General features: G+C 38.9%; 1 protein-coding gene across 1 annotated transcript; it reads right to left on the bottom strand.

Annotated features, from left to right (window-relative positions):
- Positions 1-1587: 1587 nt before the first annotated feature.
- Positions 1588-13733, bottom strand: FUNDC1 (FUN14 domain containing 1). Its single transcript, XM_058861615.1, has 5 exons — positions 13619-13733; positions 11770-11926; positions 9863-9938; positions 3744-3872; positions 1588-2201 (listed from the first exon to the last, which is right to left on the bottom strand). Exons 1-5 carry the CDS (start codon positions 13647-13649, stop codon positions 2124-2126), a joined length of 471 nt encoding a protein of 156 aa, XP_058717598.1. The 5' UTR covers positions 13650-13733; the 3' UTR covers positions 1588-2123.
- Positions 13734-14161: the final 428 nt, after the last annotated feature.

The following is a 14161-nucleotide window of genomic DNA, read 5'->3' as shown; positions in this document are numbered from 1 at the left end:
AAAAGCTGCCCTTATCTTGGTCCTTTACCACAGCTGCCACTCCATCACCACCTCAGCCTGCCAGCTGTACCTGGAGCTGCTGGCAGCACCCCCTCTGCCTCACCAGCCCAAGGATCTGCATCAGCAAGTCCTGCTGTGCCAGCAGCCATTCTCCTTTTCCAGTCAGGAACCCAGGACATGAAGCCAATTCCAGTACAAACCACCAGCGTTCACCTTTTCAATAACACTATTTCTCCTTGCCTTTTTAGTCCCTCAGACAGTTTTACATGTTCAACATTATGTCTCTTATTCCAAAGGCTTAAAAAATAAAATCTAACTCAAAAAACTATAGAAGCCTCTAATGTATTTCAATCAATTCTTGATCCATTGACTGAAAATCTCAGCTGTTGGCAACAGAATAGCAGAACAACTTTCAGTCTTGCATCCTGCTAATACTTTTGGTTTGAATTCTCCTTGGTCACATGAGCAGCCTTTTTAACAAGCTCACTAAAGGATGCTCCTTTGAAATCGTTTCACAAAGTACACCAAAAATGCACATTTGCGGGTTCGTGATACTGAGGCGGTCACTTCATCCCCAAAGCCCTTCAGGACACCTAGTTCATTCCAGTCAGGGTGGATGACTCACGTCAGTTGGCTTCAGTCCCCTTTGGATGTGCCAAAAACCCATGAGCTTCATCAGCAGAAAAAAGCTGACTGGTTGGTTACCTTCCCATTATTCTTTGGGCTGAACATCACGGCAAAGGCTTTCACATTTTAACATTTTCATCTTTCTTTGTTTTACTCTAAATCCCAGATAACCCATTCCTCCTTGGGCTTCCCATTTCCAACAAACTGTAACTGTCCTTCCAGAACTTCAGATATTCACTTTAAAACAAAGTATTTAGGATCCATGGCTATTCATGTACCTTGGGGTTGGGGATATGCGTGTTAAGATTTATTTTCCAGCCTTAACCAGGCTTGATGAAACCCTCAAAGCTCAGAGGTATGCAGGACATACTTCACACCTTACTCACCTTGGCCACAAGCACACTGCAAACATGAGGTCAACATGTAATACAAATCTCTGGAGCCCAGGGATGCACAAATATTAATACTTAGAAGGTGAATATGTCCACCATCCCACATCTTGTGCACCTCAAGCTCACACCCATCCATCCATTTATCCATCCATCCATCCATCCATCCATCCATCCATCCATCCATCCATCCATCCATCCATCCATCCATCCATCAATCCATCCATCCAATGTTAATGAACCACTATTGTTCAGAGAAGGGAACAGCAACCCGACAGAACCCCGGTGGGAGAGATTCCAGTTCACATTCAACTGCTGCTACAGTAAAAACCAAAGAAATTGTGGCAGAGCAAACTCTTCCTTGGATAGAAATTTCTGAAAGGTTCACAAGTTTGAAATGCAGAAAAATGCATTGAGTGTTTGTTTGGATTCTCAGCTTCTTCAGAATAACCTGATTGATAACAAATCACTACAACGACCTTAAAAACCTGTCTGGGCAAACACTTGCACCACGTCCCAGCATGCTATAACTGAAAGACTTTCTTATTTTTTATGTATGCAAAGGCCAAAGTTAATTTTAACCTTTAATAAGCTCATGATTCTTTGTTATTTAATACTCTGTAAAAAGGTATTACAGATTGATCATTATTGCAGTGACTTCTAAAGAAGATGGACAGCCTGGAGGCTGAAACTACAATATCATATACAGTATGTAGTCATCAATACTACCTAATACAGCATGAAGAAAAATACCTTTTAAATAAACAGTATTAACTGAAAACATAGAAATGGAGCTTTCATTCTTACAGTATGGTTACATAGCTATATTCCAAGAATAACATTTTAAAAAATGCTAGATCTTGAAAGGCCATAGATAAAAAGAGTCATGATGAGGATGAACCAGTTTTGCCCAGAAATACTATAATGAGCACACTGCACAGTTTTTCAGCAAATTCTAATTTTGCCAAGCTTCAAGAGGCAAAAGCCTGAAATGTAAAAGCTCCCAAGTTGTCTAGCTAGTCCACTTGTCTTGCCCTTGCTTGCAGACAGCGTGTCACAACTGATCTTGGCCGACACGGATCCCATCAGGAAGAGACGTTTGGGTCCTTACGACGCCAGCCCCAACAAAAAGCCTCCAACAAACCCACTGGACACCACGATGTTCTGCTTGATAAATTCTGTTGACTGAGAAGAAAAATGATATTCATAAAGTTAATTGTGTCTGACTTCATTACATAATACTTATCACAACTTCCTGGAAACAAGAACTCTAAAGTTGTGAAGGGTGCAGGGGGAAGCGATGTGTCTAAAACCATATAAAAAGAGGTGGCACCAATGTGGTACAAACTGACTCTCACGTGTCTTTAACAATATATTTAAAATACAGCGAGTCTTTGAAAAGTCAAAGTACAGAGGATTTGTTACAGCAATTTCATGCCAATACTTCTCTTGTTTTGATCAAAACAAGACATGTTTTACAAACTACCTTGTCGAAAAAAGCACGAGTACCACCATGACTTCAACTGCAATCAGATGATAATTGTTTAAAAAAAAAGTACTGCTTTTTGGAAGGTCATTGGAAAAGAGATACACTCCATTATGAGCCAGTTTCCTAACAACTTAATCCTAGAAAAAAACACTTATGCATGATGACCTGGGTGTAGAGTACTTCACGAAGCACCAGCACAGAGTATAACACCTTCCATCAAACGTGTTATTTCATAAACCCTCTGCTTTGAACTCTTCAGATTTGCAACTAACACACAGTTACAAGAAAGTCATATAATCTGAGAGGAAAAAAAAAAAAAAGAAAAAACAAAAACCCCATCCTGTCCCACCCATTTCTGAAGGGAAATGGAGAATGACAGGTTAAGCTATTTGAGGTACAAAAGAAGCAAGAAAACCCTCACTCTTGAATTTTCAGTTCATATTCACATTAAAATTTAAGGTCATTTTTATCAATCTATATGCAACTCCATACAGGTTAAACCGGAGATGTCAAAACTCATGAATTACAGAACACCAGTGTGTGTACTGTTTCACCAGTGTGTGTACTGTGTGTCTGCAGCACATTCCCAGTCAGGACTCTCAGTTATTCAGAATGAAACTTAAGATACCATGTATGGAACATGAAAATATGTGAAAATAGGCTTTAAAAAACCCCAAACAACCACAGAGTTGATTAAATAGAACTCTATTCTCTATTAAATAGAAGTCTTCAAATGACAGGGTGAAACAGCCCCAGGGACACCGATCAGTATCATACTGGGCAACTGGCAGATTTTGCAGACAGATATTCTCCAAAATGTGTAAAAGTGAGATAAAAGCACAACTCCTGTTATAAAGCAGCTACAGCTTTTCTGCAGAAAAGTTATTCTTGTCCAGACAAGTGATTTTATTATCAGCAGTCTAAGAAGATTTGGGTTTTGTCTTTGTAGTTACCATGTTTTACCCACATCATCCTGAACTTTTTACCATGTCATGACCTTACTGATACTGACTTTGTCACCTGCCAAGAACAAGTTCATGTGTCATTTTTAACAGTGATCAAACCAGAAAGCTGAATGAATAAAAGACAGCACAATCTGAAAACTTTTGAATAAATTATAAAGCCAAACTATTTTTGATGTGTTCCAGTTTTGCATCTACATTTTCAACTCATTATCACCTGCAGTGGAAGGTAAGAAAACCTGGCTGGTAAAAAGAAGTTTATCACCTTAGACTCACCTCTTCAATTAGAGTGTTGATTTCAGGAGCTGCCTTATTTGCACGCTTTTTTAATTGTTTTTTTGCTTTGTTTACATCTTTTTCAACTCTCTTCCAGTCAACTTGTACATATCCGCTATGACTAGCAATCTAGGGAAATAAAGGCAGTTAGTACAGCTGCAATTCACATTTCGTAAGTCAAAATACATTGTCTTGATGCCTATAACATAGTTTTTCTTATTTTAACTTATTACAGATACAGGAAAAGACATTGTTCCAATTTCAGCAGGTTCTCTGTTTCAAACCTTTCCTCAGTGACAGAAGATCAAATTAGAGCTGGCAAAGTTCAGTAGACTCTTGTTAATTTTACCAGTTCCCTGTTTTTTAGTTATAAAAGCTTTGTAATGTTTTTCCTTCAGCATTTAGTGTAGTTTTATTTGTAAGAAAAACACATTCACAGGACAACAATGAAAAAATTCTTCTGTTTCAACTTCTTTCAAAATTGTAGAATTCTGATTCGTGACAGAGTATCTGGAGCTAATCAAACTTATCATTAAAAATACTGAAAACTCCTTATTTTATCCTACACAATTGAAATGGTCCAACACGAAAAAAAAAAGTACTCATTACAACAGAATTCTCACACTTCTTACAAAACAAAATCATTAAGTAGAAAAATAACACAGCCTGAGAACAGTACAAGTAGTGTGAATCAGAAAAATGAACTCTACTTAAGGAGACTGGTTTATACCAACATACACATAAACTTCCAAATTTTTTAGCACGTTTAACCATCATCCCAAACCTGTGCCTTATTTCTGTTACTAATATTTGATTTCTGCATGTTCTGGAGAACAATTAAACAGCTAGTTATTTAGGGGGAGAAAAAAAAGATAAAAAAATCAAAATTAAGGATTACTGCTTATTTTAACCATTAGGAAAAACAGATATAAATCACTAAACTTACATGTAAATGATTTACAAAAACTCTTTGTAAAGACTGAGATTCCTCAGGTACTTCTTAAGGTCACATGTGGATGGGAAATCCACCCACTTTAACAGCCTTCTATGCAAACTGTCCAATTGGTAAACATAAGTCACAAATAATGAACTTTTGTGGAACAGGTATTTAAATATACACTTTATTAGGTTTAGCCTAAATGCACAATTCATTAGGTTTAGATTCACATCACTTACAGGCTCTGAAGTTTGACTTTCACGTGGATCTTTCCACCAAATAACTGAAATTAGACCATTTAGCTGGTACTAAAACTGCCACAGTAACTAAGCAACCCATTTCACCACAAACTGAGGATTTCATAATCCAGAAAAAAAATAAAATTAATAAAGTGTCAGACAGATTTTTATGTCAATTCAAAACAAAGCTTCTAGAAGATCACCTCCGTAAGAAAGTCAACTTCAATTTCCACCTTGTCATAATAAAAAAAACAATTCACTGGACAAATGCAAAATGAACTTGTTATATTTTAAACTTTTACTTCATGCCTCAGAATGTAATTAATAACAAATTAATTGACTTTGCCTGTCTACTGTAAAACCATTTATTCACATGGGCACTAATGCCAGGCATGGGCAGCTCATTAAGGGCTGTCTGTAGAGAATGAAAGCAGGAAACCAGTTTGAAAGCTGTACTGGTTGCACATCCAGTCACTGGATGACATACCAGGAAAAGAGAAATAGCTGCACATTGTGGCAATTGTTATTTTATGAATTTAACATAACCACAAGAATTTCAAAAAGGCCCCAGCATTGAATTGGTGCCTTCTCATTCATACAACTGAAAATTAAATGTGACTGATCTACTCAGTGCAACACAATGTAAGAAATGCTAATGTATCTGCTTGCTTGTAAAATGCAAATGGATCTTAGAAGAAACATTTCATTAAGACAACTTTAATTAGCTCAGTTATCCAGACAGCACAAAGATGAGGCAGAAGTTTTTAATTAAGATCTGTTTGTAACTACTGCAGAGCTTACACTTGTATCAAAACCAGACATCTTTTCTCCCTGAACTTTGTAGCCCTGAAATGAGAGATTCCAAATTCTACTTTTTGAGTGTTTATAAAATAAGCAACAGAGGGTAATGTTTTGAATATAAATTTTTTAACTGAGAAGACAAGAACCCTGTACCTTGGCAGTGATAGAGCCTGTGTCATATCTACTTTGGCTGCAACCCCACTAATTACATAATTTCATATATAAGTACAGAAATAATACCCCTGAACTCAAATGCTGAAAAAACAGACTATAATTTTTAGACTCCAATGTATCAAAAAAAACCTACTTGCTTATAACATTAAATTTACATAAATGCAAATTCTCAAAATTTACTAGTATTTTTAAACTCAGGCTCTGTGATAAGCAAGTAAAATAACAATATTCCATTATCATATCCATACACGGATATATTAAGTTGTCATATAGGTCTATACATATTAATTGCATATATTATTAAAGAGACCTATGGGGGTGGATTTTGGGTTATACAGGAATCTCTCTATATATGATAATAGAATAATAGATATATTATATACTTATCTATATATCTCATAGCTCATTACTTGTTCAAGACCTTCCAAAAGTGTTGAAAAAATAACAGAATTTTTTCCAAAAAGCAATTGAAGAAATATGTCTGTGCAGAAACACTAAAAATATGTGTTAATTAACAAAGGAAAACTGAGAATCTTCAAGGGCAGACCTCATTTTGTGGGTGATACTGGAAAGGCACACAGGTACTTTGTTATTGTGAAACATTAACACGAATAATGAGGAGAAAAATGTTTTGCAGCAAAAAAATCTGTACAGCAAGATGGGACAAAAGAATTTTAATTTCCTCAAGGCAAAATCTCTCACACTAAAAGAGCCCAAGCAAGGCCCAAAGGCACAGGTGAGCTCAGCTACACTGCATAGAACCCACAGGCACTTTGAGGTATTTTCTGCTATTTAAGAAGGGAACAACCCTCAGTTTCCACAAGAGATCTGACAAGCCCCTAAGCTCAACACACACTGTCAAGAAGGGACTGAGAAGTGACACAACACTCTAAGGGTTGAACTGCAGAGGCTGTACCCTCAGCCACCACCTGCAGGCACAGCTCTGCTGTCCCCACTGCTGGCACTGCAGGTTACAGAGGCACAGTCACTCTGTCCCTCCACTTCACGTCAGAACCTGCCAGAAACTCGGCATTTCTTTATCAGGACAACTTCCAACTCCCATTTGCTTTGGCTGTTCCACTGAATATTCCCCCTAAGTGTGCACACATCTACTCTCAAGTGGGATATTCAACATAAAACTGAATCCAACTCTTCCCCACTAAGCCCTCAGCCTCAAAAGCAGGTTGGTCCCTCCCTGGGAACATCCTGGGATGGAATTACATGGTCCTTAAGGCCCCTTCCTACCCAACCCATGCTATGATTCCAGGATCACTGTGCACTATCAACAAACCCTGTACAAGACAAAGCCAAGGATGTCTCAGAGTATATTTTATTTTTCTCATGTTGGTTTCACGTATTTACCTTTCCTAAATTAGAACGTAATTTAATGAATAATTCAATTTAATTCATCAATGGCATATTAATTGGCTGGGGAAAAATATATTAGTGAAAGCACAAATGACTGAATAAAAATCTAATTTCGTTATTAAATAATAAATAACACAGAACAGAAAAACCCATAATTTGTATGGTCACCGCAGAACAAAGAACAATGAAACTGCTCTTGAGGATGTAGGATTTTAAAAATAAAGAGGTATTAGGTGCTCATTAAGAACAATTGTTTTTAACCAATTCATTACAGCAGAACCAAGAGTACACAAGTTCATACTTCCCTGCTCTTCAGGTTTTTACCAAATAGTGCTGTGTAAATGAGAAGTTACACAAGGAAAATCCCCTACTTGTTATGAGAAATGCATTATATTTTCTTTAGTATGGTGCCTGCATATTGCTCTTATACCAGCATATTTGAAGAACTATGAAGAACTATTTTAATCTATTTAAAAAAAACAACAAACCAGCATAGTTAATAATCAAATAATAATTAATCAAATTAAGGTGTGGAAATATTCACCACAAAGATGTGATAACAGACCATGATTTTGAAAAGCTGTGCAAATTTCACATAATTTTTATTCTTTTTCTCACAAGTACTTTTCATAGAATCTGTTTCAAGACTGAAGTTCTAGATCACTTAAAAAACATGAAAAATCTTTTTTGCTTCCTGTACAAACTGACACTAGAAAATTATTGCTTTCAGTTTCCTACTACATTTCTTGAAATGAAGTCATCACCCACTGAAGAAAAAAATTGTATTTTTTTAATTTTAGGACTGAAATGTTTCACTGAATGGGCTTTAGCCAAGAATCTTGCCTTCTGTAGTTATTATTCTTGTTCTAGCATGTAATTATAATGTCAATATTGCAATCAGTAGCTGAAATTAAATCTGCAACTTCAGAGAAATTTACAGATAAAAAGGAACTTTCTAGTAATGTGCTGAAATACTCTTCTGCCCACTCAGGGGAAGCACTGAACATGTATTCATAGAATCAGGATGTGTGATCTTTAAATGAAAAAAATTAAAGGCTACAGAAATGTAATTACACCATAAAATTTATGACTCAGCCTTAAAATGCAAAATGTTTTGAATTAAAAGAGAGACCAAGGCATTTCCTTCATTTCCTTTCAAGAGAATGTGATCTTACTTAAGATACAGACAATCCAATCAAAATACTTAACTTGTATTTCCTCTTGGATAATATTCCTTTTTGGATTCAGTGTAAATGAGATCAACCAAGAAATCAGACACTCAGCCACATGGCAAATCCATTGCACGTACAGGAAAGCTCCCCAAACTTCACAGCTCAACAAGCAAAAATCCTGCACAAGTGATGTGTTTTATTCAATTTCCATTCTCCTTTGTCTACAGGTCTCAGCTTTAACTTTTCAGCTTCCTGTAGAGTCAGGAGCACTGAGGAAGACACCTGCAGCAATCTGCTGCCTCCACCTTGGGTGCCTCTGTTCTGGCAGCTCTTCAGTCATATTGATAAAAGAATTATCATCGAAAGAATCAAGACTAATGGCATACAAAACGTAGGAAGAAGAAAAAAACCAAACTAGCCCCTGAACCAGCAGGGACCATGATTACGAAGAAAATATTGTGTGTACTTCACACAACAGCAGCATTTCAATGCATTACACAGCAGCTACTATCCCACCCTTCCTGATCAGTGCTTGACTGCACCAGTCACTACAATCAAAAGAAATAAAAGCAGGATATGCCTTTCAGAAACCCTCCAGGGTGATGCTGGAAAGAATAAATATATCTTTAACCTCCCCTCTCAAGAAATTGTATCATTGAGTCTAAGTAGGCACCAATCTGTATCTCCTAGAAAAATCTGAAAAAAAATTAGAAGTCCACAGGTATTAAGACATGAAAAATGCTAGTAAAATCCAGGCATCTTACAAAAGGACACATGAAATTCTCCTTCACTTAAAGTTTCATCTAATTTAAAGTTTTTTTGAAATATATTCTGCTCTAATCACAGTATCTGATGAAAAATGCAAATGATCGTGCCACATAATTAAAAACTTCTGAACCCGAAAGCCAGCAGAGAGAGGAATGCAATGAAGCTGTCAAAATTCAGCCAGGCTTTAGAGGTTCAATAGATAAAACATGGCAAGGGAAGAAAACAGAAAAACACGGCTCATACTGGGACCAGAAGCCTTCCAGGCAACTGCCAAAGCAGCCTAAAGCTCTGATAAAATTCTCAAACCAATGTAAAGCAAACACATTTTACATTCTCCCTAACCATAGGTTTCCAGGCAGTTCCTCTCATCTGGCAACATCAAATCACACACAATATCTCAGCTTCTGCACAGCACTTCTCTTGTCTTACATCAAACTATTTTACAGGACAGAGTAGATTCTGATTTACCATTAACTTTTAGAAATGTTTCTTTTGTACATTTGTACACAGTACTTCAGCTCAAATGTAAGGTTTTGACTGATAAGACTAAAAAGATGAAGTAGATAAGCCTTCCTAATTAAATGCTACCCAACAGCTGTGTTTTTCCTATTGTTTAGTAAATAACATTTGCCAACTTATAAAGCATGAAATGCTACATACTTGAAGCAGAAGAAAGCCACCACCTACTGCAGTTGCTGCAAGCTTTCCGACTTTCTGGAACAAAAATCCCGCACACCTTAGGGGAACAAAACAAAAAAACAATAACCCAGTCCAATGAAGTTTTCTGCTGAACAATGCCACACTACACAATTCCTGACTGCAACTATTACCATTTTTTCATTTAAAAAAGCAAATATATCATTTCATATTTACAAATTTAAAAATCAAGGCTATTTATTGCAAGCAATATCAAATTAATAATGTCTAAAACAAGACAATGTGAGTAATGGTTGCTTGTTCCTGGCTGTCTGATGGCCCCTTTAAAGTAAGCATGAGTTCTCTAGATCTTACTGCTATTAAATGTAGCACGTTAATAAAGCACAACATAATTATATAACACTGCTACTATCTGTTCCCAAATGGAATGTAAATACATTATACCATAATTTATATTAACTACACAACTCACAACTGAAACATTTCAGTAAAAAGCAGCACATCCCTACCACAAGAGTTAAGCTCAGCAAGGACATTCCGCTGGGACATGGTGTTAGTCTCTTTTTAATGGATCAAGGCAACCAGAAAATTACCTTGTTCTCAGTCTCCAAACCCTCCCTCATCAAACACAGAACAGCACAGATATTGGTATTACAGAGGAGTGATAAGGTAGGAAGGAACCTCTGGAGATCACCTGGGCCAGTCACCCTCCCAAAAGTGCTGCAGAGCCCAGACCAATCTCAAAACTCCATCAGGCTGCCAAGTGCCTTGGCTCAGACAAGAGCTTCCAAGGCTGATGGTTCCACAACTTCCCAGGGCAATTCCAAGGTATCTAAACATTAGCCCACACACAGAGAGGAATTTTTCCCCCTGCATATGTATAGCAAATTCTTACTTATATTCATCAGTAGGCACCCAGAGAGATGTGCATCTACAGATACTGAAATGTGCATTTTCCAGATCATTCAATAAGCCAGTTTTTATGGATGCCAGATGAACTACTCCCTAGAAACTTCTGAGTTTACATGTACACATACAACTTTTAAAAATAATTTTAAAGCTACAGAAGCAAATAAAAAACTCAGACTGAAAGCTAAACCCCACTCCACAAAGCTGTACTGAGCTTGGGTACAACAACTCCATTTTAAGTCTATTTCATCTTCTAATTCGTGCATAATCCCTCTTTAAAAGTCACTGTGCTACCATAATGGTGCTTTTCAATGAATTTAGTTTTTCTGTGTACTGGAACAGATAAATGCCATTCAAATACCTCTGACAAATAACAAATACCTTGACACAACTGCTCATGTTGTGACCACATTTTCCAGTTTCTCATCTTTACTGTCTAGCTTTCACCATGAATTATTCTAGTATAACTAGGTTATAGTATCTCTCTTCAGTTAACATCAGAGCAAACTTTGAATTTGCTCAAAATGGCTGCAGCTCAATTTAAACAGTCTCCAAGAAATGGGGCTCTTAATTAAAAGTATATTTTGCCATCCTTTTTTTCCCCTTTATTTCTTTTACCCGTAAAATATAACTCAGCCATAATATAACTAAGTTTCTAAATCTAGACTAGTAAGGAAATAAGCTTTTCATACAAAATAAAAGCTACATGCAGTTATTTTCCATTTATTTCTTGTAATTTTAGAGCTCTGACATTTTCCCAAATCCTTTAACAGTAACTAGTATGATTTCCCTTGGATAACTGGTGCTTCACCAATATTAAAAAATACTTCATACTGATGAGTCAGAGTAACAAGCTAAAATAGCTCACACATGAATAATCTTGATCAATGCTAAAGGAAATCCCATTAAAGATATATTTATCTGCTTCAAATACCCTTGGAAATGGATCTTCTAATAGAGTAAAAAGTCTGGGTCAGTTATGGAAAGGGAAGCTCCCTCACCAGCCAGTCAGACCTCCCATCACAATCTGTGTGGCTACGGAGTATTTTTCTACAATTGGTCCTGAATTCCGTCCAAACACGCGATTCCACCAATGGTGACGTCGAGCGTATTCTGTTAAATCCAGCACTTCGTAGGAATCATCGTCACTGTCGTGGTCTGAAAAAGAAAAAGCAATTAAAAAAAAAAAAAAGTTATTTTCTCAGTTATAAAGTAAATTAGTAATTTATGTGAAAATCCCAAACCCAGTTTGGGCATTAACTGCATAATCCAATGGGTTAAATTGCAGTGTACAAACTACCCATGGTCCAGCAGCTCAAAGAACAAAGGATTTTGGGATTCTATACCATCATCAAGGTAAGGTGTAGAAAGCTATAGGGGTGGTATAATCTATAAAACCCACAACTGGCACTACAAGGGTGATCAAGAATCCCCTACCTGTTCAAATACAGAAACCAAGAGGTGTCAGATGAAACTACCAGTTAAGCTCGTTCAGCACAAACAAAAAAACCCCAACAAAAACAAAAACCAAAGGGATAGACCACCACCTGGGAAGATTAAGAACTTTTGGCCCAGTGCTCTCCTCAGAGGACCAGACATCAGCATTTGCCACAAGGCCAGGAAGCGATTTCTGTTCTTTTCCACAACAAATGAAACAGATGACACTGGGACTTCAATTAAGTTCCAAGTTTGCAGGACAACTCTGTCAATGTTTTCAAAACAGGCTTCTTAAAACTTCAAATTAGAGATCCTCAACACCACGTATATTCGAACATCAGAGGAAAGAGATGGTTCTAGTTTTTAAAGAAAAATATTTTAAAACTGTATCACATTCTGTGACATACACACATGAACTGAAGTCCACTTTGTTTAAATATACTTGAGGTTAAATCTAAATTCAACAATACAGGTGATACATTCCAGAAAAGAGGAGCAGTTAAATGATTACCTAGAATTATTACCTAGAATTAAAGTAAGACTGTAGATATAAACATTTTATTAGAATTTTGACAGCTTTTTAACTTGTACTACCAGTATGGGTAAAAACTTCAAGGACAGTGAGAAGTACACATGTAGGTGTGCATTATTTCCCTTTATTAACACATAAGTGCTCTTCAGTAGTAAAAAATAAATAGCAAGATCCATAACGCTAAAAAGTTGTTATAGAAAGTTCTTTATTTGAGGTATTGAGGACATCCGTTTAACTTACTTAGATGGAGATTAAAACACTGTCATGAACATTTATATTAATTCTGCCCTTAAATTATTATCATTTAAACCAAAATTCGTGTACACAAGTATAACACGTTCTGTGGCAAATAAGTCAGCGTTTTCTACTGATCAAAAATGCTCCCTGAATGCGGCAAATGATGTTCTGGACATTCCCTAAGCACATCGAACTGTGCCAGTGCCAAAGACGCCGCACGACGAGGCCACAGCGATGCCCTGAAAGCCCCGCACGGTGAAGGATGCGGCGGCCATGGGGGCTGGAGGCTCCTGGCTCCCGTCCTGCACCCCCCGGGACCCCCAGGGCCGCGGCCCCGCGCTCCTTGAGGGCTCGGCCAGCACTCATTCTATCTGCGGGCCTGGCTAGAAGGGGTTTCCGTGGTTAAATCCCGGGAAGGAGCTTTAGCCCGGGTGATGCCGGGGGTACCGGGGCCGATGCGCCGGGCCGCGCGGTGGAGGGGGGACACGCACGTATTGGGGAGGCGCAGAGCCCGGGCCATCCCTCCCCGCCCCCGGGACGCAGCGCGGGCAGCGGGAGGGGGCTGCCCACCGCCCCCGAGAGGAGGAAGAGCGCTCGCCGAGCCACCTCCTCCCCGCTCCCGTCAGGAAGGGGCCAGCACTGACCTGAGGCGGAGCGGGGCCGCCGCGCCGCCATGTTGGCCGGTGCTGAGGCGGCGCGCGGCCTCCCCGCTGCGCCCCCAGCGGCCGCTCGCGCCCCGCCCCGCCGCGGTGCCGCCCCCTCGCGGCCGCTCCGCGCATGCGCCTCCCGCCCGCTCGCGGGGTCCCTGAGGGGAGCGCTGAGGGGACGGGGCGCGGGCTCTGCTGTTGGGGAACGTGCAATATCCCGAGCTGCAAGGAGCCCGCAACGATCATCGAATCCAGCTCTCTGCCCTGCGCAGGATACTCTAAGACTCTCACCATGTGCCTGAGAGTTATCCAAACGCTTCTTTGAGCTTCGTCAGGCTTGTGATGGGACCACAGCCCTGGGGGGCCCAGCCACGCTCTGGGTGAAGAACCTTCCTCTAATATCCAACTTAAACCTCCCCTGACACAACTTCAGGCCATTCCCCTCGGGTCCTGTCACTGTCACCACAGAGCAGAGATCAGTGCCTGCCCCTCCTTTGCTCCTCACAAGAAGTTATAAGTGCAGTGAGGTCTCCCCTCAGC

The sequence above is a fragment of the Poecile atricapillus genome, chromosome 1, assembly GCF_030490865.1.
Source record: "Poecile atricapillus isolate bPoeAtr1 chromosome 1, bPoeAtr1.hap1, whole genome shotgun sequence".
NCBI lineage: Eukaryota > Metazoa > Chordata > Aves > Passeriformes > Paridae > Poecile > Poecile atricapillus.
Note: the sequence above shows the minus strand (reverse complement) of the source record. Positions and strands in the feature narration are given on the sequence as shown.

What these genes read in the sequence shown, in the direction of transcription:
- FUNDC1 (XM_058861615.1), bottom strand. Translation starts at nt 13,649, where the DNA reads ATGGCGGCGCGGCGGCCCCGCTCCGCCTCAG. An exon ending in ATGGGAGGTCTGACTGGCTG is followed by an intron (nt 9,939 to 11,769) that starts GTGAGGGAGCTT and finishes TGTTCCCCTAAG; the next exon opens with GTGTGCGGGATTTTTGTTCC. An exon ending in GTGGCTTTCTTCTGCTTCAA is followed by an intron (nt 3,873 to 9,862) that starts GTATGTAGCATT and finishes TTATTTCCCTAG; the next exon opens with ATTGCTAGTCATAGCGGATA.